This window comes from Chamaea fasciata, unplaced genomic scaffold, assembly GCF_029207755.1.
Source record: "Chamaea fasciata isolate MVZ Bird 193981 ecotype frontalis unplaced genomic scaffold, bChaFas1.0.hap1 SCAF_5, whole genome shotgun sequence".
Taxonomy (NCBI): Eukaryota; Metazoa; Chordata; class Aves; order Passeriformes; family Sylviidae; genus Chamaea; species Chamaea fasciata.
The window spans coordinates 33,798,276-33,825,194 of NW_027094090.1; the positions used below are offsets into that span (position 1 = coordinate 33,798,276).

Genomic DNA, 26,919 nt, shown 5'->3' on the forward strand with positions numbered 1-26,919 from the left:
CAGTCCAGGAGCTCGCATCACAGACACGAACCCAGGACCGCCCCCCCCCCCCCCCTTTTTTTTTTTCCCTCCCAATCTCACAAATAGTTTTTTTATTATTATTTTTAAATGTTCGCTCCTTTTGCGCGCTGCTCCCGCTGCTGCCGAAATCCCCGTCTTCTCAGGGTGCATGCTTCTGGCAAGATTGTGCAGTGTTCTCAGTCCATTTTCAGTGTGTCTTATCTTAATTTGTCCTGATCCGATCTAAGCGCGATAGCCACCACTTGCTTTCAATTTGTAGGACTTTTTTCCTCTTCTTGGTTTGCTCCCGACTACCTTCGGACTATTTCCCTCTCTCCTTGCATTTCCAGGGTTGCAACTTACTCTGCCTTTCCTTTTTTTTTTTTTTTTTTTTTTTTTTTTTTTTTTTTTAACCTCTCCTCTTTTGAGTTGCTTAATGTTACTAACCATTCCCAAATTGTAAGACAGATTCATTCCCCCTCCTTTTCCACCACCACCAACACCACTACCACCATCACCTCCTCCTCCTCCTCCTCCCCTTCTCTTCTCCTTTTTGGCAGCACCAGGACGTCCGGTGTGGTGGTGGCAGCGAGCAGCAAAAGCAGCAAGAGCTCGTTTTGATTCCCCCCTTCCAAGGTGCTTTGGAGAGACTGGTTTCAGGCTGAGCAGCAGAAGTCACGATGAGTGCACAAGGTGAGGGACCCGGTCAGCCTTCCACTGCTGCCCAGGAGCAACCTGCAACCGCACAGCCTCAGAAGAGAGGACGAGGCAGACCCAGGAAACAACCACAAGTCAGTATCGTATAGATACGTAGAGCCGCAGATCTATAGTGTTATAGGCATGTACATGTACGTATTGTGCTGCAAGTGAAGGAGTCCTGGCGACGGGGCGGGGGGGGAGGGGGGGGGCTTTGTTGTGCGCTGCTTCCCGGCGAGGTGGTGCAGAGGCGTAGCGAGGGGCTCCGTCGGGCGCCCCGGCGGGGGGACCCCGGAGCGACGGGGCGCTGCCTGCCCGTGGCTGAGCCGCGGAGCCTCCTCGGGACTTTCACTATTGTGCAGGGAGCGAGCTGGGGCTTTTCAATGTAAATGGGGAACATGGAGCAGCGCGGCTCCGACCAACCAGCGCTCGCTGGGTCATTTCGAGCTGATTTTGAAATTGCGAAAGCGAGGAGCAGGGAACGGGGCTCTCCTGTCTCCCTCCTCTCTCAGCCTCGCAATATCTCAATCTGCGTGCGCGCGTGTGTGTGCATGTGTCGGGTCCCACCGGGCGCTGCTGCCGCCTCCGATCTTGACCAGCCCAGCCCCTGAACTGCCCCTAGACGCTGGGGCTGGGGGAGAGGAGGGTGACTAGGAAGTCGCATAGGTTTTTTTTCGCCTTTTTCCTTTCCCCGCACCCCCTCCCCGGCTTTCCCCCCTTTCCCACCTCCCCCCCTTCGCCCCCCTCATCGTGTAGAGAGAGGTGCCCCCGTTGCTGATGGAGGTGGGGGAGGTAGCCGGAGGGGTCTTGCCCTGTTTTCAAACACCTTTTGCCCTAGCTTCAGCGCTTTCCCAGGCAGGTCGAGGCGACAGAAACGCTGCCGTGTCTGGACGCGGGGAGCGGAGCCCTGTGCTCCTTTCCACCCGCACCCACTGCCTCCACCTGGACCCCGAAAGGGACGCGCTGGGCTCCCCTTTTTGACTTGCAAGACCTGAATTCGCGCTAAGGTTGCTAGATCCGTGTGTTATTCCCACCCCCACCCCCCTTCCCTTCCTTTCCCGAAGTGCCATTGTCGCATCGCCTGGAGCTGCCGAGCCGCGCTCAGCCCCTGCCGCCGGGCGAGGGGCCCGGGGGAAGCCCCCGCGCTCTGCAGCCCCTCCGCCGGCGCCGCCGAAGGAGGATTTTGCCTGCGGATGCAACCAATTAATCCCGCAGCTCGGCGGGGCCAGCGCGGAGCCGCCCGCAGCCTTTTCCCTGCCTCCCTCGGAAGTCGCGATTGAGAAGCAGGGCTCTCTATGGAGCTCATTTTAAAGCCAGATTCCGCCTGCTTTAAACGTGTTTACTTCCCATTCATTTGGCATCAGCCCCACTGCCACGAGAGCCTTCGAGGGGCTCGAAACATGGAGAGAGCTGAGCGGCAGAACCCCGAGCCGGGGGAAACCCGGCTGCTTTGCTTCCTTCCCCTCCCCCGCCCCGATATGGTCCTGTAAATTGCACAGAAAGTACTTTTTGGAAAGCCATAAAAGCAGAGCCCCCCCGTTACCTCGCTCTGCCCTTGGTGACACTCACTCCATCGGTCCGGTGACTGCGGGCTCTGTCCCCCTTCTGCTTCACCCCCTCATTGCCCTCGACCAGCCCCGGCAGCCAGCACCCACCGAGCCTGCTGGCTTGTGCCAGGGCTTCCTTTTTTTCTTTTTTCTTTTTTTTGGGGTTTTTTTTTTCCTTCCCCCCCCTTTTATTTTCCTTTATTTTCCTCTTTTTTTTCCTCCCTTTTTTCTTTTCCTTTTTTTTTTTTTTTTTTTTTCTTTTTCCTCCCGTAGTGTTTGAATGTGTGGAAGTGAAAGAAAAATGCGTCTCCTTCAACGTGCTCAGCCCAGATGTGCAGTGCCTGCGGGGCTCGCCACTGAGCTGCAGCACTTGGGGAGTCCCCCTGCCAGCCTCCCCTCAACCTACCCGGGAATTATGAAAGCTGAAGGGGTTTAAACTGGTTTAAGTTAACAAACTGCACTTAATTAGTTCTACCACATCCTGTAATCTGAATGAAATGTATAATATTCAAGACTAGAAGGGTTTTATAGTGTTTATGATTCACTGAATAAATATTTGGAATCTGAGCTCTTAGTAATTCATACCCAGTTTTAAGGACTGGTTATTTACTGGCAGGCAAAGGAACTAGTTAAGAAAATAGCTAAAATAATCAGTGTTGACTCATTTTCTAGTCGGGGTTTTTCAAATTTTTCTTTGGTTTTTTTGGCTTACTAGTGTTCTCTTTGAAGAAACGTTTACATTTGCATGTGAATACAAATCAATTTTCTTTAGAAAAGGTGTGAATATAATGCCTACTGCAGAACAGCAGAAAAAAGTTTGCCCCCTTGAGAGAGAAATAGTCTCATATTACTTTACAATATTCTGGTAGTTAACTTCTTTTCCCCCAAAATTTTGTGCTAGAAACTACATGTGATAACTGTATCATGCTATAATGCAATGCAGTTGAAATTTTATGGGTAACTGCAATATTTTTTAAATAACCACTCTTATATGAGGGAAATAATAGCCATCTTTAAAAATGTTTTTCCTGCTATAACTTACATGTTAGAATATGCACACTTTTCCAAGTGTTTTTTATGCAATTGTAAGAGAAGTCCTTTATTGTGCAAAACATATTTTTTCCTTTACCTGGAGCTGCTAAATTTTTCATGTTGCATTATTAATATTATGGTATTTAATGACACTGTTAATGAATATATTTTAAGCAACTTCTCAGTTTAGTTTATCCTTTAGATCATCTGGGTTAGTTGTAGCCTCTTGCCACAATAGCATGTTTTCCTGTATTTAGGAACCAACTGGTGAACCATCTCCTAAAAGACCAAGAGGAAGACCCAAAGGAAGCAAAAACAAGAGTCCCTCTAAAGCAGCTCAGAAGGTGAGATTATTAAATAGAAAGAATTACTAATGCTGTTTTTTTATCAGCTGGTAGCAAAAAAATCCATTCATTTAGGCTGGGAAGTGTGGGATTGGAACTCTTTTAATAATGGAAGCTATATAAAGCATGATTTTCACATTTTTAAAATTAGAAATAACATAAAGACCCTAAGTACAGAACCTTTAAGGGCATCTTTCTTAGTAGTCTAGAGATTAATGAAATAGTAATGTATTTCATGAGAAACCATGAGATGTCCTGTATCTAGTAAGGAAGTCAATGTTAAGGATATTATTTTCTTCATTAAGATTTTTGTAAGAGGAAGATTAATTTCTTGCCCACTTACAGTTGTTACTATTACAGACCAAATCTGTATATTAAAGCTAAGTGCTTTGTCAAACATAAGTTAATTAGAAGTAAATCCAATTATGTGTTGATGGAAATAAGTGCATATATTGAAATTTACAGCCTTAAAATGTGATGATAAAGTAAACTTTGAGTTACAGTAAAAGCCTATTATATCTTGTTTAGTAATCAGTTTCAAAGTGACTTTTACTGGAAGTGCTTTTAGTCTTCTGAACCACTGTTTCTGCTTGGTGATGGGACCAAACTTTTATTCTGGTGGTTCTGGTTGCCTTTAGCTACAGGAGAAGCTCCCTGAAGTCACTGCATTTAGTGCATGGACTTTACATCACAAATACAACATGAAAATTTGTCTAAATTTTATTTGAATTGGGGAAAGCACAGCATTAATAAACTGTGTTATCAAGGCAAATCATGCATACCCTTCTGTAGGAAATATTTTAGTGAAGGCAAATAGTTGTGTATAGGCTTGGAAACAAATATGGGAGATTTGTTTATGTTGTTGGTTATACAGCAGTTAGCACTAGTTTGCAGGTACTAAATCAGAAACAAAAGCTTACAAAATGTAGTGGTGAACTGTAGGGCTAAACTGGACCAGTATCTTTTAAGGAGGTGCATGACAGGACGTGTGGAAGGTATTTGTGTCCTCATCTAATTATGGTTCATTTTTCAGTATGCCTATGGTACTGACCATATTGAGTTTGGCAGTTTTCAGTGTTATAAATTACTATAGCAACTACTGATAAATATTAAATCATTAAAAGGTGACTATGGTTTTATGTCTGTTTTGTTTAAAGTGTTTTCAACATTTGTTTGAGATACTTTTCCAACTGTCTTTAAATTCAAAATTGGTTGGGTTTTGGTTGTTTTGTTGGTGGTGGTGGGTTTTTTTGGTTTGGTTTTTTTTTTTTTTTTTTTTTTGGGGGGGGGTGGTTTTTTTTTTACTTTATGGGCTGGAAAAGAAGCAGCATGTTCTGTCAAGAAATCCATGAATTAGTAAAAAATGCTTTACAGGTTAAGTATTAAAAAAATCTTTCAATGCCATTCTGCAAGGTAATGGGCTTAAAATGTTGAATTTTTTTCTCTATACAGTAAAAGCATTCCTCAGATTCATGTTAAAATAGTTTATATGTCACTCTTCAAAAGACAGAGAGCAGTTTTTTATTAGTCTAGCAAATCCAAATGTGAGCTTTAGTATTTTAAATATTACTCCTATGAGTGTTGGCTTTCCTAGGAGAAACATTTGTAGTAAGATTAAATTCTAAGTAATTTGTGGAAATGTGTTTTTAAAAAATGCTTCTAAAAGAAATATTGACATTATTTCATTTACATAAGTGATTTGGAAATCAGTATAAATGGAAAACAATTTTAAAACATTCATATGTGTGTAGGTTTATCAAATGGAAGAGTTTTCCAGATGATTCTGGTACACAGTTATGCTTTCTTAATCTAATTTACAAACTGAGTAATTTCATTGTAAAATTTTGATTTTCAGAATGCATCAAGTTGCTGCTCTAATTAAAGCTTTTGGGTGTTGCTAATGTAAAAAATTGACCAAAGACCACATGTCCTTTTTTATAATTAAAAAACCCTTTGAGGGGTATGTAATTACAAGTCTTACTCGTTTCTAGGTTTATAGATAAAGTATATAAATGTTTGATAAATCCTCTAAAACATAAAACTCTTATAATGCCTTACTTGAAGAAAGAGACTGGTATCACATTTCAAATAAATATTTTAGCCCTTTTTCCAAATTGATAATTAACCCTCTCTAAAATGGTTCAGCTTCTCACCAGGTATCTCAAAGTATCTTTTAATGTAATATTATTTCCAATAGTTTTTCTAACTGTAATATGGATGGGAAGGTTTTGACACTGTAAGAAAGCTTTGTTTGGTGGTGAGGGTATCACCTCTAAAAGGAGTGACCTATATGTTACATTTTGTGGTACACATACATATGCATACATACATTTATTAAGACTTTCTCTAGCCTGTCTCAACCCCCAGAAAGAGAACTGGCTATCTTAGCTCAAGTCCCTCTACATGTGAACCTGGGTACTATACACCCAGCTGGAATTTGCTGGAATTTCTAAAGAAAAGTGCGTGCCCTGTGTGTTTCAAAGGGAGCTCATTGAAATGCTTCAGAGTGTTCACAACATGTTAGATAAATGCCGACCAGGAGAACCCACCGAGCAGCCATGAGAAGGCACTCATGATTAATTGATTGGGTGTTCTCTTGCAAAGCATTACACATCACAATTAAAAATGTATTGCACAAACTGGCAGTGAGTTAAAAATACTCCAGAACTGGGGCTTTGTTTTGTTATACTTAAAGAAGGAAATACCCTTAAATCAGTTGATGGACAATTTTCCCAGGAATTGTGGTTGTGTTGTATATTTAAAATTTCTTGGTTCACAGGATTTTTTTTTTTTAATTTTTTTTTTTTTTTTTTTTAGCTTTAAGAGCTTGTGTTTGGTCTTAGTAAACTGGCCTTGGGGCATCTCAAAACAAACTGTTCTTGTTAGGAAATTAGCAATGTGAAACTTGACAATGCATACAGAATGTTGCAAAACTAACTGAACAGCTAATAATGTGGCAATTACTCTAATTTTGGGTAATATGCTTTTTTCTTTTCTTAAAGCCTGGCATATCACACATGCCTAAGTTTTTATAAACTAGAAACAAATAAACTGTGTTTTATAGAAGACAAAACCATTTCTCAGTTGTTTAATTTTCACAAACAGGAGGAACAAAATATATTACCAGATAGATAAGAAGAGGTAGAGACAAAAAACTCCTGATCACCGTCCACTTCAGTCTCCACAATTACGTTGTTATTATGCAGTCTTCATCTTTAAGCAAGTTATTCTGTCATTCATTTAAAATATTTGAAAAAAAAAATAAAGCAAAATGTAAATGGGGTTTTGGGGGTTTTTCCTCCCTAAAGCACAACTATTTTTTCAGGATGGTCATAGTAGGGAATCTTCCTTTTTTTATGTTCCTGGGTGTTCTGTGATTGAATTTTATTTGTTTGGAGAGCTGTGTTCACCCATCACATTTCCCTTCCTAGGTCTTCCTTGTTGGTTTTTTTTTTTGTTTTGTTTTTTTTTTGGGGGGGGGGGTTGTTTGTTTGTGGGTTTTTTTAGCCCCTGTAGTTTGGCTTGACAAAAATACTGTAATACTGTATAGGCATAAATACTTTTGTGTTTGGGAGCAGGAAACACACTTGAGAAAAAGGAGTAGTGACTACTATATGATTGTCTTCAAAGGAATTCTCAAGGGATATCAATATGCAATGGTAAAAATTCTTTAATAAAATTTACCTTCAGCTAAAACACGTTGAGTTTTGTTGTAGTTATTGGTGTAGTGAGTTTCACTGAAAACACATACAGAGCTTGATGCATCATCCTCTGAAAACTAGAGCTTGTGATCCTGTGTGTGACTACACTTGCTACTGTCACTATATTACATGGCAAGGTTTGGTATGTAGAAAGGCATGTCCCTGGGTTAAGCAGTCCAAAGGTAAAAGAAAAAAAAAACAACAACAAAAAAAAAACAAACCAGAAAAGTGCATGTGATCAGGACTCTGCCCTGAATTGGTTCACAAAAATCTAGTTGGCTTCTCCATGCTTCATTCATTTTCACCAACACCAGTCACTGCAAGCTTAAAGGGAAAACAAGATATAATTTATCAAGTTATTGTAGTGTGGTTATTGCACTGAAAAAATAAGAGACCTCAAAATCAAATGTTTTGACCAAGATAGGAAAAGCAGAAGACTGACTTTTGTTTAGTATTAAAATGGATAAAACAGGACATGGAAAGTGTGATGTTTTTGTACTTAGTCAATGCCTAAGGTTTTTTTAAGACTATTTTTTGACTAAATAACTGTGTGGTTTTTTGAGATGGTCACATTCCTGAGCAAGGTCTTTTAACTCTGTTTGATAGCAGTGATCTTCCTCCTGAGAACTATCACTTATTTTACCTGACTTACAGCTCTGACACATTTTATCTGACATCTCCAGCAGATAATTTTCGAAGTAGATAAAGTTCTTCAGATTTGGATTCTCTTGCATTTGAGGCCTTCCTTGACAATACATAGATGCCCAAAGAGCACTTTAAAGCCATTCACTTATTTTTATTTGTCTTGTCTTGTTAATTGCTTTCAGTAGTACAGCCTTGATTTCTGTCTGGGTACAGCGCAGTTTTGCAATAAAGAGGCAGAGATCATGGGCAGTCGAGTGCTGGAGCTGCTGAGAGAAGCTGTTTGGAAGCAGGGTTTGATGGCCCTGTGGTACAGTGGATTGCAAATCTTCCTGGGGACTGTTAGCTCTCTTCCAGACAGCAGTGACTGAAATGGTGATCTTTCCTACCTGTGATAGATAAAAACCATCTCCCACATAGGTCCTGCTTTTAAATATGAGTAAATTTAGTTCTGTTCCTCAAATGTGACCTTGCAAAAATAGTATGTTTTATTATTGTTTGTAAGAAATTTCCTATTTTTAATGAAATGCGCTTTGTATTTGATAACATACTGGACCCTTCTTTAAATTTGGTGATTTCATGTCTTAGCTGTAAAAACCAAGGTCATGCCTCATAGCATAGTAGCACCAAATGTTAAAAAAAAACATTAAAACCCCCTGACCAAACCCACCTCTGGGAGGTCTAGAGCTCTGTCAGGATTTGCCCCTAGCTTCAGAGGCAATGTTGCAATTCAAGCCAAAAGCCAACAGACCAGGGTGTTTCTGATGATGCAAAAACCTATTCAGAGGAAAGGCAATGTTTTAGCTCTTTCATGGAGAAACAATGTATTATCTGTCTGACACACAGTAAAACATTTCTTCAAGGTGTCAATTAAAAGGCAGTTTTAGGCTGCTGGGGAAAATACAAGCTGTATTTTGGCGAAATGCAGGCTCAATAAAGAGGGAAGGAGGTGGAATATTTTCCTAAACTTCATGTATTTATCATTACCACCATGCTGCTACTACTCCTTTTGTTTGTTCTAGAAGTGTTTCGTCTTTCTCTACTCTGGAGAAGGAGATTAAAACTTTCACTTTGGAGGTTCTTGTCATTCATCTTCTGCAGTTTAATCTGTGAAAACCTTGCTATTTACTTACAGAATCTCTCTGTACCAAAACATCACCTCTGGCATGCCTGGCTGTTTGCTCAGCTCACCTCTGGGAAAGATTTGGTTTTGATAAGAACTATGGAAATGTTTTTTTTTCTAACATGAGGTGGAATTCATATACGGCAGGGATATAGTGCCTTTCAATCTGCAAGGTCCCCAAGCACTTGAGAAACCATTACCCAAACTAGCCAGCAGGAACACCAGCCACTTCTGACATGGACCTTTGGTGGTGGTGGTAGAGCTCAGCGCTGCTCATGGGAAGCCGCCACACTGTGTGACAGTTTGTGGCAGGAAGCAAAGATTAGTTTTTCAGAGAAATCCCTCATATTCATTATAATTTGTAGTTAAAATTTGTGTCGGTTTTGTACGGGCTCTAATTATTAGACCAAAGTACTTTTTGTTTTCAAAATTTTTTTTTTTTTTTAAGAGTTTTGGGATATGATCTTTCCTTCAGATGCAATAATACACAGAAGAAAATGAGTAGCCGTAGTGCTCTGATAACCTGTCAAGTGTTGATTTGTTAAAACCAATTTAAACTGATATTTTCTTTTTGAGATTTATGCCCAGTGTTTCATGAAGTAAATGAAGAATCAGGGGGCTACAGTTTATCAACACTATACCATATCTGGTTTTTTGCATCCTTCAGGTTACAAGTTACAAAGAAATTGAATGCTTAAAGGAAACAAAACTCTGAAACAGACAGCTATAGGCTATAGTAAATGCACTTTAACAAGTATTCTCTTAAGAGGGTTTCACCTTACATGTAACACCGGTATAAACGATTAAAGCTCAAGTTTACTCTTTTAACAAGTCTGAGTGATAATTTTGCCCTTTAGGAGTGTGAATTTTATTTTTCACAGCTTTCTTATTGCAAGGTATTTATTTCAAAGTAATTGCATTTAACTCACAGGGCAGGTTTTTTTGTAGAGATTCCTCCACTAGTTCCTCAGCTCAAGTTCTCTTTTAGAGAGATCAGATTTACACAGCATTAGGTTACAGTATATGTTACAGTGATTGACCAGCAAGTGATTTACTTAATGGCACAGTTGATTTCTAAGGGCAAATCAAATACACATAGAGTTAACTGGGGGCGAAAAAAAAAAAAAACCCAAAGCAAAACAATTCATGTGTACTAAAAGTCTTCATTCTTGGGGACTTTGTATCTGGAAAGTCCTGCCCTGACTACAGGTTGTGGCTAAATCCTGAGTGGAACAGGATTATTTACCTGGTGAAGTGTATGGATGGGCATAGCCTAGCTAGAGAGAATAATCTGACTTTTTTTCATTTTAAACTCTGTAAGTTTTTTAGTGTACTGCATCAGTAATGTTATTAGTAGTAGTATTCACAATGTCGCACAGTGGAATTAGTGGAAGAGCCTATAAACCCCCATATTTCCTTTAAGCTGAGCTCCAGGAGCAACTGCTGGGCTTACATAAATATAGCTGTCACATTTAGGGTCTCTTCCACGTTGTTTCCTTAAACCTGGAAAGGGAAGGTGTGTTTTGAGCCATAAAAGTTTTACTTACAGCTTAAGGAGGTGCTTTTGCCTGGAAAACTGCATGTGAAAAGTAGAGAAATTGTTTCCCAATAAGAACACAGACATATTCATGATGATAGTCTGTCCTAATTAATTTCATGCGTGTACATAATGAGACTAAAAAAGGAATTGTAGCTGTTGTAAACTGCTTTGATCAAACTTGAAACAGGCTGTATTTTTAATTTAGTATCTCTAAGTACTTTTTGATGGCCTGTGAAAGACTAGATTTGATGTTATTGGAGGGTCTCGGGTTTCGCAACTGCCCTACATCCCCACCCTCACTTGCATGTCAGATGGCTGGCCAGGGCACCCCAGGCTCTGCCGAGGGTCCTGAGCAGCTGGGGCTGTGTGGGGACACTCCTCCATCTCCTGGACACAGTGTGGATCAGGGCTGGGGACACCCTTGGGTGCAGGTGAGCACTGGCTAGGCACACTGGCTAGGAAATGCTGCAAAAAGCAGCATAATCACATTCTGCCAAAAAACACACAGGTTAGCTAGGGGGCCTGGTGCCACCCAAGAGGTATAATTGTAGCTTATGTTACAGGAAAGGGGTTCCTAGTTACTGAGGCTGTTAAGTAATGCTGAGGTATAAAATATGTTGTGTTTCTTTTACAGAAAGCAGAAGCCACTGGTGAAAAGCGACCTAGAGGCCGGCCCAGAAAATGGGTAGGTATTTCACTTCCAGATTTATTTGCTGTGTTGTAAAGCATGTTATAAAGTCCTTTCCTTCAGAGAACAGTAGTTTCATTTGTAAAAAAAAGCATCTGTCTTCTGTGACTCTTTGTTCTGGTGGATTGACTAAAGGGTTAAGAGACTAAAAAAGTTGATCACAGCTTCCTACCTTTAGACTCTGGTAGTTTGCTCAAGACACTTTACAACTGAATGTTTGCTTCCAGTGAATATTTATGCGTATCTTATCAGCATGAAAAGAGCCTCTACTCTTCCTTCAAAAGAGGGTAACAATGAGATAACTTGTTCAGTAACTGAGTAACAAAGGTTAAAGGGGCAATATCAGACATCAGAGGGTGATAAGACTCAGATGTAGGGTGCACAAGATAAAGTTTAAAAACCAAAATGCTTTTGTTCTACATTGCCTGGAAACATGCATATTTTTCTTAAATCCAGTGAGAAAGAGCACAGATGAACAGCAGGGTACTTGCACTTAGGACTTAGTTTTTCCATTCACAGTCATTTTCATGCCTCATATATTTGTAGTGACTGGTAATATATTTCATTGAAAGTTTCCGTTTTTCCTGACCCCATTTAGTCTTTAGATGTGTCTATCAGACGCATGTTTTTATTCCTCAGCTATGGAAGTATTTCAGTCTTAAGTGCTTGAAATTTTGTGTTCTCACTGATGTCTACAGCTAATGAGGGTCTCCCTCTCATCTGCATGGGCTTCTGCATGGGCTTTCATATGGAGTGTCACTGGGAAAATGGGATTGAGTATTAGAAGATACAAAGGTGTGGCTCTGTGCTTCATCACAAGTTTACCTTTCTGATTTCCCTTTTCCAGTTCCCTTTCCTTGCTCAACATTTTACTTTAAACTTCTTTTTCAAATCCACCCCCACCACCTTAATTTCAACCCCTTATTTCACTCTGTATTCTCTTTCCTCTAGTCAGTCCTGGAATTTTCCCCTCCATTTTGTTCAGTTCTTTTGCATAGCTGTTAAAAGAGTTGTAAAAGAATAAGCTTTCAAAAGCTCAAATTGCACCAGAAGGCACTGAAAACTACAGCTAAGGTTCTCCAGAGTATCGGCCACTAAACACAGGAAAACTGCCTTTAGCAGTCACCTTAAGAGCTAGTTCTATTGCATTTTCCAGTGAAGGTACTACAGGATATTTCGTTGGAGAAAACTGACCACTGCATACTAGATGAGTGGTTTATACCTGTAGTTTTTATGTCAGGTGCTTTTCAGGTACCTGAGGAAGCTCACTGGCATTAAAAAAAGATGGCTTTTTGAAACACATCTCTGCTGGTGATCTTCTCATAAGCAGCTTGGGGAAGGCAAATGCCAAGTGCAGTAAAACGTGGGTCAGTTTCTGTCTGCTTCCTCCCGTCTGGCTTGAACCTTGTGTATCTGGACGCTGAGCGTTGCCTGCTTGATCCTCACCTTGGGTGCAATCCCTGGGAAACAGCAAAAATACCTGGTTTATGAGAGTAGTTAATTTATAATAGTCAAGCCATCCCCTCTGAGTTAGGAATGTGTGACAGGTGAATAGGGAGGTTTGAAGAGTTTGGGGAAAAGGGAAAAGGCAGCAGCCTGAAATGTTAAGAAGATTTTCTCTTCCAGGTACTCATAGTCAGAAACTAAGGTGAGTTTTCAGTGAAAAAGGCTCATATAGCATTTCAGGCATCTTGCAGGCTAGAATGCTTCCCTTCTATGTTTGTATTTTATGGGGAAGAAAGAATAGGCAGTATCAGTGGAGCATTCAGTATGGAATGGGCTATTTGTCAGGTCAAGAATCTGATTTTCAGAAATGGGAGTTACTGAAATGGGTTGTATGCATTACTTTATTATGAGACCAATACTTTCAATAGTTTCACTATTTTTTTACAATTAATACATATTTTGAAACTCAGTTTTACTTTGCTCTTGTACCTGTTGAAAGCATAGTCTTTTTATTTTCTTTTTACAATGATATAATTGCTTCTTGTAATTTTCAGAGATAATGCTCCAATCTGCAGCTTTCATTGAGATAATTCTTCAGACTATGAGAATCAAATATGTAATTTTCCCCCCTTCTCTTTTTTCTCGCCAGTTTAAATGAAGTTCACAGACTCCTTCTAGCTTGTAGTTGAAATTAGGGGAGGAGTCTGTCTGAAAGCAGATGGTACAGCATCATCTTTTCTTTTTAGGCCTCCAGGATATAGCCAGAAAGTGTCCCTTTTTATCACCCATATCTCAGTTTAATCCTTAATGATTATATTCTTCTTTAATCCAATTTATTTATATATGTCAAGCCTTAATGATGATGGTTTAGTATCTGTGCAAGTAAGGAGCGTGTGGGGTTTTCTTCTTGGAGACGGCAGAATTCTACATTTTCGTAAGTTTGTAACCTTTTTTTTGGGAGTCTAGAGGTTCTGTGTCATATGTTGTTCATCAAATTGTAAAATATTATTTCTGCTGTTTCCTTCAATATGCTCATGCAGAGACATACAAGCTAACAGACCACTGCAGAATTCCGGTAGCTGGTCTTTCTGCTGGTTCACATTAAGTATTTAATGTTTGTGACTCACAGTGTATTTATTTATATATTATTTTTTAGAAGAGAAGTAAATCTTTTTTGACTAGTATAAAACTGAGAGGGGGAGGGAGAGCCCAAGTGAAGAGGGCAAGCAGCCCAGTTTATCACAAGCATATGAGACATCAGATGATCTTTTCGGTGCAACGATGTGTACTTTGCAAAGTTGTCAAGGGAAAGAAGACCTTTGTCAATAGAATAGATGGTAGAGATTAAACAAAATCTTATGAAAATAAAATATTCAGCTACCTAAAAAAGCTTTCTAAATATGGAGAATTGGATGAAAGTCCTGAAGATAAAAAGGTCAAGCAGGTGAGAAATGAACATTGAAATCAGCAACACAGTTCTTGCTGCTGTAAAACTCACCTTCACTGTAGGTTGCTGCGCGCGTGTGGAACACATTGAAAGCTGTGAGTCTATTACCTATTTACCCTCTTCATGGGGACCTCAGTACTCCTTAATTTTAGAGGTTTTATTGCACAAACATATTCTAAGCTCCTTGAATGCATCTGCATTAGTGTGTGAGGTCAAATCAGGAGTAGGCTTTGGAAATGCGTCTCCTAATTTTCCCCACTTACTGTATGTGTTGTGTAGCAGTCCCTGAGCTCATTGGTTGGACTCCTTTCAAATGAAACCAAATTGGAAGATGTACTGCAGAAGTGCAGTCTGGTAGACATTCAACCCACAGGACTAGGCTAGAGTGAAATAAAAACCTCTTGAAAGGTGTGTGGTTTGGACCTTAGGTCCTCAGCACCCTCCTGTAGTCCATATTATAGACATAGCCTTTGATGCTTAAAAAAAGTCTATGAAGCAACCTGGTTTTTATTTGCAGAATTATTTTATGTAGCACAGGCATGAAGTCAAATTCACATTCACAAAAGTCAGTGAAAGGTTTGTCATTAACTACATCAGGGCCATGTGTTTGCCATTGAGGCCTGATGCTGCTGCTCGTGTAGTCAGCAACTGTTTTGCTCATGGCTTCACATAGCCCTTTGTAAAGAGCTATCAAAGGTTTTTTATTTTATTTTTTTTTTAATTTAATTTGGATATGCCTGTAATTTGACTGAAAGGAAGGGTCTGAAGGTTTATGAGTGGTGCAGAGGACTAAGTAATCAGTTGTTTTGCTGTTTGTTCCAAAGACATGCCTTGAAAAGTCCTGGAAATTTCATAGTCCTCTAGTGCTCTCAGGCATCAGTTTAATGGAGGAATCTGAAATCCAGTTTTGAAGCTGATGCTGAAAAGGGTATTTGTTTATTATTTCCATTGTTGAGTCTTTAGGTAGAAATTTTTTTTGCATTTCCTAATTGTTTGACTTCAACCACAGATTCTCTGCATGGCATGGCAGAGTTGTTCCAGGGAACAGTCCAGAGTTTCTTACAGCCTTGAGGAGGACTTTGGTAAGGAGAAGAGATGGCTGATTCCATGCCATATCGCTGTTTTAAAGCATGGATAGATGAAATTCTAGAATTTACATGCTTGTAACAGCAGAAAATAGTCTGTGATCTTCTGACCAGGGACACGCAGAATGCATGTGAAGCATCTGCTTGTGCATCCTATCACTGAAGCCTAAGTAAGAACTGTGACTTGTTCAGAAAACTTGCAACAATTTTGTTTTCTGCTGAATAGTATAGAGAGCACATTTCAGTTTGGTAGGAGATAAGCGATAATAAAAAACTAATTTCATTAAGCAGATTTTTAATCTGATCTAGTCGTGGTCATCTAGACAAGCTGAGAGGGTAGGGGCTGTTCAGCCTGGAGAAGGCTTCAGACAGACTGTACAGTAGCCTCCCAGTAATCACAGAGAGCTACAAAAAATATGGAGATGGACTTTTTACAGGGACCTGTAGTGATAGGACAAGGGAAAATGGCCTTAAACTGTAAGAGAGTGGTTTAGGTTAAATATTAAGAGGAAATTGCTTACTGTGGGGGTGGTGAGACACTGGAACAGTGCTCAGAGAAATTGTGAATGTCCCACCTCTGGGAGTGCTCAAGGCCAAGGTAGATGGGGCTTTGAGCAAACTGGTCTAGTGAAAGGTGTCTTAGCTCATGGCAGGGTGCTGGAACTAGGTGATCTTCCAGGTGCCTTCCAACCCAAACCATTTGATGATTACATGATTGATGATTATAGTACTTTTTTAGTGAGGGCAGAGTTTCACTGTATACAGAATGGCAGTTTAAGCAGTGCCAAACCACATTTAAAAAATATTACAAAAGTGCTTTTTTTTATAATAACTTTTTCTTCGGATTATTTCCCAGTGCAATTCTGACATAGCTGAGATACAAAACCTTAAACATGCAATTGGTGGGACGTTTCTATGCCAGCAATTCCTGTGTCAGGGCAAGGACTCCTAGTGCTCATTAAGATTTTGAAATTTAGGTTCTTAATTTTGAAGAAGTATGTATCAAGAAAATCCCATTGCCTCAGAGGACCTGTCAATGTTTTGAGGCTATTTCTTGCCCAAATTAACTCAGTTGGTCAGAGCGTGATGTTAGTAATGCCAAGGTTGTGGCTTAAATGCCCATACAGACATTCACTTAAGAGTTGGATCTGATGATCCCTGTGGGTCCCTTCCAACCCAAAATATCCTGTGAATATATGAACACTGAGCCTTTCCACACCTGAGTCAAGTTTCTGTCTGCTAGTGACATACTCTGTGATGTGAAGTCATTTAACTAATTTTTCTTACTTCATATGCAGGCAGCCTTTTTTGTCTCGTATGAAATCATGCTTAAATTCATGCAAGCTTATTCACTGGGTGTTAGAGAGAAAGAAGAATGTTCTGAGATCATAGTCCATCCTGCTCCAAAGAAGGCTTTGTTAGAGCAGTGGTGAATTCTCAGCTGGACATATGAATCTTTTTACACCATGGAAGACAACCCAGACAATAAAATAAGACACATAATTGACTTTTAGATAGCAAAAGGTTAGTGTGCGACTTTCTCCCCTTTGAGGTGGTGCTTACCAGTGTATCCCTAAGCTGGTCTAGAGAACATGTGTTTGTTTAAATTAAGTACTACCAGGTCCATTTAGAGCAAGCCATGGCTGGGGTAAAATTCAAGTTGCATATATTGAATGATTAATGAAAAAGTTACTATTTATGAAATTACAGAAGGTAGCACAGATAAAAACTGAGTTTCTTGTTCTTGGAAGAATAACATAATTTCAGTTATTTTGAGTCTTTACAATTTTTGACTGCTATATCTATGGTGTTACTGCTTCATGTGAAGCACATTGTGAAAATTTACCTAAGTTGCAGTTACTTTAATCTTCCAAACTACCTTAGCTTCCTTCTGGAGGTCATAGATACTATTTTATAACTTAGTAATATAAAATATCTTCTTTCTTGAACATGTTCTACATCTGTGTGGGCAAGAGCATCACCTGAGAGTGTTCATTGTTTCAGTGGTCTACACAGCCTGAAGGGGCTTTTATAATTATGAAAAAAGGTCTGTTGACCTCTCCTTTAAAATACCTAAACTTAGGAAGTGGATGAAGGACATGAATTAAAAGCCTTAAAATCTTTATACCTATACACTTACTTTCCAGTTTAGATGATCTGAAAAAGAAATGAACTCTCAAAACATGAACATTTTGACAAAAGCAGTGACTGTTGAACTTTTCTCCTCAGACTAACAGATGCTCTCTTTTTTCTTTCGCCAATTTTTGGTTGTTTTCTTTTTTTACTTTTCAATTCAACATTCTGGGAGAGGCAAAAATTCATCCTATATGCTTGTACCAAATGCGTTTAAAAAATCACTAAAACTATGTTCTGTCTCCTCAGTGTTCAGAGAGGTGTATGTCTTCATTTCTTTAGACATTTGTCTAAGCAAATAGCGTCCTTCCTTGGAATTTCAGAGTCCTGTTCTTTGTTGGTATAAATGGATGTGGCAACACTTATTTGAAATGGACCACAACATAAAATTTAGCCATGATATTGGTTTTCTAAAATGCATTTATATTAGCAAAAGGATATTTCACTCATTCTCTAATTCACTTGCACTTCTGTTAAGGTCAATTAAAAGATATCATGTTAGACATCATGCTAAAAAAATATTTTGACTTCATCTGACATTTCAGACTCCTTAAAGGAAAATCTTGTTCTGTTTGAGGTCCAAAGAGGAAATTTTATCAGGTAAAAAAATGCACCAAGTAAAATTAGAGCATCTCTAGTGAAAGGCAAACTGAAATTCTTAGCAATTTCCTTTTTATGATCTCAGATAACAGGTGTTCAAGAACTTTAAAAATCAATTTTCTGTTTGGCTGTGTACTTTGATTTTATAAGCCTCAATGCCTGTTTTACATATGAGGAAACTGAGCACTGAGATTGTTTGCGGCAACATCAGGAGGCATTTTTACACCTGCAGTGTTTGATTTTACTAGCACAGTTACTAACAATTGTTCATCCAAATACCTGACAGAGAAAATGCATCAGGTAAAGGAAAGTACAGGCACTCATTCTTGCTCCTACAATTTCGTTTTCGCCATTGAAAATGTTATGAATGCAGAAAGAGAAGCTGGGCCTCACCTCCATTGAAAGTGTACTCCACAAGGTTAATTGCCTTGCCCAAGGAAATCTGTAGGAGAGCCAGGAATAGAACTCGGATTTCCTGGCAGCCTGCCCTGTGCCTTCAGCTCAAGGCCATCCTCCTCCAGTTAAGATTGCTTGAGAGCACATTGGATGAGGCAGGGAAGGAAACACAGTTTCCAATCCTTTATTTTAAACCAATAGATATTTTAAACCTGTTTCTGTAAATTCAGGTGTGACTATTTCAGTATCTCTGATATATGTCTAGCTGGTGGGCAATGAGGAGTAGGAGTAAGATATTTAAAAAGTCTATGTATCACCTCTGCAGATATTTAAAAGATGTGTAGATGGGGTCCCTAGGGACATGGTCAGTGGTGGGCTTGGCAGTGCTGGGTTAATGGTTGAACTTGATGATCTTAGAGTTCTTTTCCAGCTTAAATCATTCTGTGATTATGTGATTCCATATACAGGATAGAATGAAGAGATTCAGGACCAGAGGGGTTTTGAACCAATCCCATATACAAGCCTGAAGAATATTTGATACATAATGATGATTTTTTTTGTCTTTGTATCTTGATTACATACAAGTCCAATACTGATTGATAAAATGAGAGACAGTCACAAAAACAAGGTGCCTGGTTCCTTGAATATTTGGAATATGGTTACTCTCCTTTTGAGCATTAGCCAGTCTGAGTCATAGCTGTGGGACAGGGCCATTCCAAGTCACCTCATCTAGAAATAGATGGGTCACCTCATCTATTTCCATTCCCTGTCTTTTTGAAAGGTAGTGCTGCAGAAGGAATGAAACCCCATGTTTTAATGTGTCATCCAGAAGAGAAGATTCAGAGTCAAGACTCCTAGGTTTTCTTAAAATTTCTGACTAATTGTGCCACTCTTTTAACATAATTTAATTTAATTTAATTTAATTCTGCTTTATACTGCAAGCCCCCATAGTGCAATAGCCATACAAGAAGATATCATATTTTTTTCTCTGCAAGAAAAGGCCATCTTATAAATGGCACTCAGTCCCTGTGTGGGTGAGTTTACTCCTGTCAATTAAGAGTTACCATAATAATTAAAGGCAGGTAATACTTTTGGCTTTGTTCTGCATTCTGTACAGACCCAAGTGGGCAATGTGGATGCCAAAGGGGTACAAGGTTGATCCTCTTCTGGAAGAGTTTGGGAGAGACTGATACTGTGATAATCAATATTTGGAAGGAGTACTTTCAGGTGTTTGAATGAAAGTCATTATATGCTCCAAGTGCTAGTATTGTTATTTCCTCTTCCTTAATTCCGAGTCTAAGCCCCACTTCAAATTACAGTTCAACGTTACATTTTAGGTATGAGGCTAGATTTTCAACAAGAAAGGGGCCTCCCTCTATTAAATAGCTGCAAGTATCCTCACCAGGAGTCATATTCTAATTCTGTAGCACACAACACTTAGTGAAGAAAAGTATTTTCTTTTTGTCTCTGCTGTTTTGAATTTCTGTTGTGCTAGTTTCCACTTAAAATATAAATGGACCATAGTTTACAGTAGCATTTACAAGTCCCTAAGTCACCAGACTGCAAAGGAAAACCGGGAAAATAAAAGTAGAGGTACACAACCTTGACATTTGAAAATTGTGACTTCACAAGCTATATTGCTTAAATAGTCAGATTGGGATATGCAGTTTAATGATTTAAAGATGCAGTAGTGATGCTGCTGCTAAAAGAGGAAGAAATCTTTTGGGGTCCAAGAGAATACAGATATTTTCAGTCTTGAGGGAGGGGGCCTGGGAAGATGAAAGTCTGAATGAAAAAGCCATATGTTGAGAGGCATGTAATTGTGGAGTGGAGCCTGATAATGCTGACCACACTGTTTTTCATTCCTGTGTTGTTCTCTGTTCAGAATGGTCCTGGTTGCACAGAAGATGCTAATTAGCCTTGCTGTTACTGTAGTACTGTGCTGTTGGTGGGATATGATTTCCTTCTTCACAATAGAGTGTGAGAAGAAGGCTGCTTCTTGGTTGTTTTGATGTTGCAGAGGTTTCATTTCAGGAAGGAAATCTTGCTTCTGCACAAGAGCAACCACCAGCCACCCTGTGCTGGGAGGAGAAGGTGGATTTATCTCACAAATGTAGGCATCTCTGTATTTCATCCTTTTTCTTTCATGGCATAACATTGCAGGGAATCCATTACACCCAAGCTACAGCCTGTCTCACTAGGGTTTTAGATTCTATCATCTGTTTCCTTCCAGGACAGGCTCCTAGAATATTTAAAAAGTCTATGTATTATCTCCAGAGATACTTAAAAGACAAAGAGATGTGGTCCTTAGTGACATAGTTTAGTGGTAGACTTGGCAGTGCCGGGTTAATGGCTGGACTTGATGATCTTAGTAGTCTTTTCCATCCTAAATGTTGAAAACTGGCCTTAATTAGAACTCAAAAATTGTGTAGCTTCTTCTCTGCATGGCATTTCAGCTTCAAGAGAAGAGCTGGAGAATGCTTCTTATCCAGGAAAACACAGGAGCTTGTGATTGGGACACTTACATAGGAAGTGTGGATTTAAATCTTCATCACATTTGCTAGTAGATTGACCTCCTGTGGACAGTCTTGCTCAGAGATGCCGATGTCCAGGCTGGACCTGAGCACTGTGAACAGTGTTATGCTCTGTCCTGGTAATTCATAGCTCTGAAAGCTTCTCCAGGGATGGAGCTAGATTTTGGATGGCTATTGGCTGAAACTTGAAATGGAGTGGAGTTTTAGTGGGGAGGTAAGGCTAGCTGCCCTTAGATTATCAATTTTGAGCATGTTCAGCTAATTAAACTGAGAGGGCTTGAAGGTTAGTACAAAAATACTAGGCAACTGAGGACCTTCCAGAGATAGCTGCAGAGAATAGATGGATCAAATCCCCATTCTAGTGAAATTTCCACATACATAAGATGTTACTTTTGTGTTTTATAGCATGGATATAGCTAGAATTTTGCTGGCAACAGCTTGCTGCAATCTATTTACGTGTGATTTTAATTCCTTCTCTTGCCAGTTTAAATTGTATTCCCTGTTATTGTTGCAGGTATTGTAGAGTTTCAGGGGTTTTTTTGGCAGCTCAGTTATATATCTTTATGAGTGCTATTTCCATAGCAACTTTAGGAGACTAGTAACGAATAGTGTATGCCTTTATTCTGCTTTTTCTTTTCACTTTAAAATAAACTCAGTAGTTTCAGTTTGTCTTATTCTGCTCTGCCAATCCCGACAACTGTTGAACTGTGGAACTGCAGGGTCTGACTTTGGTGCTACTTATGATGATTTAAACAATACTACTGATAAATTAAATTTTATTGTATATCTGTATTGGCATCAATGGGAATGGTGCCTGGTCCGCAGAGGTTGGTTTGTTTTGATTAAAAGTCATTTGCCAGTGGTGGCAGTCTCCGTTTTGAAGACTCAAAGACAGTGAGTGCATTGGCACAATTTGGAGTTTTTACATCCTGTCTGTTCTGAGTAACTGCTGAGAGCTTAAAAGCAGTCAGACTGGTAGTTTCTGTTTGGAGCAGAATTCATGACTTTACCTAATATTACCCAAATCCATTTTGACTGTTATCAATTATCCTAATAGCAATTGGAGTCTTTTACAAGATGCAATAGAAACACATATGTGAGCTTCACTGTTATGATCTTATCAAAATTGCATTGTGTTAACATATTCTTGGGGTTTCTGCAGTATTCACCGGGAACCCATTCAGGCTGTGTCTGCTTGTCCTGTTTTGTTTCCTTTTAATGATGCTAAATGCCTTGAGAAATCTGCTTGGGGGCCCTCCATCCATGTTCAACTGTTTATCTGGGTTTTGAAAAAAACATCTCACACAATTGACCAAGTATATACAGTACTTGGATCAAACTATTGAATATGTAGAGGACACAAGGTGCCCTCTGACATGGCACAGACTGTTGCATTCATTGATGTTCATTAACATTCACAAACTATTTGGAGACGTCAGAGGTGTATGAAGTTTTCAAGGTACTTCTGCAAAGTTCCTGTTCAAGTCAAGAATGACCATTCAGGCAATTGTTTCATCAAGCTTTACATGTAAGTCTCAGTGAGACAGACTGACAAATGGTCTACCAGTGAGACGTGATGCCCCTGGTCTAGTAGATTGAATATGTATCCAAGAGATGCATGATAAAATATTAGGTTTGTTGAAGTCAATGGCCAAACTCCTAATGAAATGGCTTGTCTGGATTTCAGCCCTTCTCCCTCTGCCACTAATGTGCTATGTAACTTGTGTCTGATGCTTGGTTACAAGCTCTATAAATTGTCTGAGTAGCCGTGTTTGCACAAAGCTCAAGTAATTTGAGGAAGACCATCTATACATATTGAACAGAAACTTTATGGTGACTCTTACATAACAAGAACAGTATTTGACTAAATCTGTGAATACAGTAAATTTATTAATAATATCAGTTAAGTTTTGAACAGTCATTGCATGAGTAACAGGTGGACTGGACTTGTACACAGATACACACAGATTACTTTTTTTTTCTTTTTTAATTATAAAGCGACTTGTATGCCACATAAACAGTAATACTTCTTAAAAGGATAACTTCTTTAATCATTTCTGTGCATGATTTGAAAAGTGAAATGTGGACAGCTCTACACTGTAATCCTTAGCAAATTTTTTAAAGTATATATAAAGATGTGGTTTTGAAAATGCCTGAATTATCTTGCTTTTTCTGCATGCATAACTTGCATTGACCTGTGGTCATAGGTAGATACATACTGAGGGTATATTAGTCACTGAAAGAAACTCCTTTTAAGGTGAGTCAGTGTAAAGTAGTGCCTCCACTGAAATGAATCCAATATCAAGACTCCAACTTACTTGGTTCAAGTCAGGATTCTCTCTTCAAAGGCTTGTAAATAGTGATATATAAATTAGAAACCTTTTCTCAGTTTTGCTAACAAAAAAACACCTCTTATGGTTTTGAGTAAGGGAAAGGATTTGCCCTTTAATCTGCACTGTATCTTGAGGGAGAGGGTTTCAACATTTCAAAAGTTTTATTTCTAACAATAATTTTGCTCCAAGCAGAAAGGTACTTTATTCCTTTCACTGCTCGTTTCAGGAAATAGGTCTAAGAACTTCTGCAGGCAAACCAGATGCAACTGCTTTCTGAGAAAGATGTTGTTAATTTCCATTGTGCCAAATCACAAAAAAAAGGCTATTTACTGGAGAAGTTAGAGTCATCATGATCTTTTTGCATAATTATAAATCACTGTGGTTTTCTTTGCATGGTTAAAATTTCAAATAGTAATTAAGTAATGTCCTAGAGCAAGTTTTGTGCATTGCAAAGCTCTGTACAACTTTCTTCAGATCCCTGAAGCCATTATCTTGAGTATGTAATAAATGAGAAGCAGAACTGTAGTGATTTATTTAGCTTTCTCTTTTTTTTTATGTGTTAATTTTCAGAAAAGCTTTTTGTGACCTTAAAACAAAACAACAACAACAACAAAGTGGAGGAATTCTGTCCTTTCTTTGCACTTCTGTGAGCATTCCAGACACTTTGCACAAGTATAGAAGCACGAGTGAACATAGCTGTATGCATTCTGTGTTTGTCTTTTCTGGGTCAACATTTGAATCCATAGCTTGCCTGCTCTCCTCATACAGGGCTACAAAAATGTCATGGATAGAAACTGAAAAAGTTCTCATTTTCAGGAATTCAAGCATGATCAGGCTGTTGAAAAATTGAAAAGGACATTTATTAAACTTAAAAAAATGTGTGACGGTTTATTTGGAAGATATCTAACAAAAAATAAATGTCTAATCTGAGACTAACTGTTAGAATATGAGCAATATGAAAAATTGCAGGTAACCTTCAAGAAAATCAATCAGTAAAGAGTAGAAGACAGGCAAAAAGAAGGAACAAAGATCTTACTCTGTAAGACCTAGAGTATTGGGGAATTGTCAGTTTTGGATTCTTAGACTGAATTTGATCTCACCAGCTGTCAGCTCGGTTGTGTCACATGTGCTGGTATCAGAATTTTCAGTCTAGGGTAAGCGAGTGTCTAAGTTATCCATTTCTTATTTTGCATGCCTATCATAGCCCCTCTGCCTCTTGCAGTCTAGGAAACTGAAAGGAAAAAATGATTTTTCTTCTTTCAGAAACAAAGGTGATATGTAAAGCTCTTTTGTTTACAGCAGTTATGTTCTGTAAATCAAGGCTCAGAGTAACTTTCTTATTACCTGGGTTAGATACAGTTTAGGAGGTTACATTCCTCTTTTTGGATTCTGTTGCTCAGCCGGATACCTGGGGATCTCCTAGTAACTAGTTCATTATGGTTAGCTTGCATTATTGGAGACAGAATAGCCAGACCCCAGAGACAAAAGCCATGTCAGCTTGAGGAGGAGGGCAGAATCATGGGAAGTTTGAAGGCAGCTCAAAATCACTTCATTCCCTTCATATCCTGTCTTAAGCTGTATGTCTGATTTTGCACTTCCGGAGAGTGCAAAGACTTGGACCCACAGCCTGTGATTTAAACTGCTGCTGACATCAAGATTGAATTTGGGTGGCAACACATCAGCACCATGAATGACTTATGAATTAAACAGAAATTCTAAGGGATATTTTCATACTTGGCTCAAGTGGAAAGTGGAGATATTATTTGTGCAGATGGAAATGTCCATGCCCACTGAGGTGCAGTGTTGTCTTTGCTAATCTCAGATATATTTCTGTTTGAGTGTGGATTTTCTCCTTTTCACAGTGGTTCTCCTTCTAGCCAGTCTGTCAGTGAAGTCATAACCCCACAGCTGACATCATACTCTGTAATCATGGAAAGTATTGCAATCTCACAAGTACAGTCTCTGAATGATGGGAAAATGAGCTGTAAGACAGGAAGTTGCTGCTTAAACTCAAACCAATGGCAATTATCAGAAACAGAGAAAGTAATAAGACAGTTCTGTAGGGCCAAACTGTTTTTTTGTGTAGTATTGCTGAAAGCACTTGAATTAACCCAGGGAGGAACTTACCCCCTGCGTCTGGAATGACTTGATGACGAGCATAGGGAGGAAGAGAATTTGCACTCCATTTTAGTACATTGGAAAGTTTTCCTTTGTCTGGAAGTCTTTCTTTATCTCTGAATTTCCTGGCTTTTGTGGATTTATACTAGATCTTTAATGTTATTTCAAATGTATTTTTTTTTCTGGTGTTTGATGTCTTTTGAGTTGTTTTTACAGATATATATTTAATGAAAGAAAAAGCTGTCTTCCATTAAGTAGGTTGCAATGCTTTCATGAGCACTGAATAGCTACCAAATGCAAGGTGTCTCCTTTTTTCACATTGGTGGTTGTTACTTGTGTGGCTGAAACATTCATTTCAATAAGAAGAAGCAAGTATCTTTTAAAAAACAGTTTTAGCACCTCTCTTCCAAGGCTAAATATTACTGCAATTTTTACTTTTTTACCAAAGGATTGCCTCACTTGCTCTATGTCCAGAGTGTTTGTAACATCTTAACATTAATGACCTGAAGTATAAATAGAGCATCAATACATTGTGCTTGCCAAACCTTGACAAATAATAATTTTTAAGACATGTGGAAAAATTGAATAAGTTACATGTTGTACCTGTATGCAAGTTTCTCGTCCTTACTTAGAAGATATCAGAATATCCCTGTTCTAAGCCTGATAGGAGGCAGAGATAATGTACAGTCAGGCCATGGGGAGTGGAGGCTTTTGAGGATGCAAGTGAATGAAGGGTGTTATTTGTGCACAAGCCAAATTCCCAACAGAAACAGAATTGGGTTCTCCCTCGCTTGCATGGTCTTCTGAGTCCATGGCATTTCCCCAGTTGTGTCTTGGTGTGAGTGAACAAGGGGCAAGGGCCACAAGTTTTAGGAAGGGGAAATCCCATGTAGCAAGGAAAAGAAATTCACCATAGAAGGGGGTAAGCAGGGGACATAATCTGTAGAGAAGCTGAGGAATCTCCCTCCTTGAAGAAAGCTCAGGCCAACCTGATGTAAGTTCTGATTTAGAAGTCAGCCGAGCTTTGAGTAGAAGGTTGGATGAGATAAGCACCAGGCACCTTTCAAAACAGAATTTAGGTTCTTTTATGCTATACCTGTCAACATATTTGAGCCTGTTGTATCTCAAATATTTTAATGACTGAAAATGCCACCAAGGTGTACTTCCTTCTTCAACAAGTAGTGAAATGGCAGGTAATTGAGCTTGGATTACTTACAGGTTTTCTTTTGTGGCAGATCAATTCTGGAATGAATAGTAGAGTTGCTCTAGCTTTTCTTTAACTGCCCATCTCACTCAGTGCTAAGTCAAGGGACGAGGACTAAGAGCCTTAATTCTGGGAAGTCTTGGTGAGAGCCAGATGGCATCCCAGTACTGTGTGTGCTCTTTGCTTATGAGAGAAAGAGATTTCTCCATATCGTTTAGTGGATTTTTACCCCTTATGCTGAGAATCCACTGCTTTTTGTCTTAAACGAAGGTGAAAGGCAATTTCATCTGTGTTTCTGCTGTGTTACACT

General features: G+C 39.2%; 1 protein-coding gene across 1 annotated transcript in view; it reads left to right on the forward strand.

The window, feature by feature from the left end:
• Nucleotides 1–398: 398 nt before the first annotated feature.
• The window catches only part of HMGA2 (high mobility group AT-hook 2), a 112,746-nt gene continuing 86,225 nt past the window's right edge, over nt 399–26,919 (forward strand). The window contains exons 1-3 of the mRNA XM_066183197.1: nt 399–791; nt 3,533–3,619; nt 11,260–11,310. Of these exons, the coding sequence (XP_066039294.1) occupies nt 681–791; nt 3,533–3,619; nt 11,260–11,310 (249 nt within the window). The 5' untranslated portion in view covers nt 399–680. The remainder of the gene's footprint in view (nt 792–3,532; nt 3,620–11,259; nt 11,311–26,919) is intronic.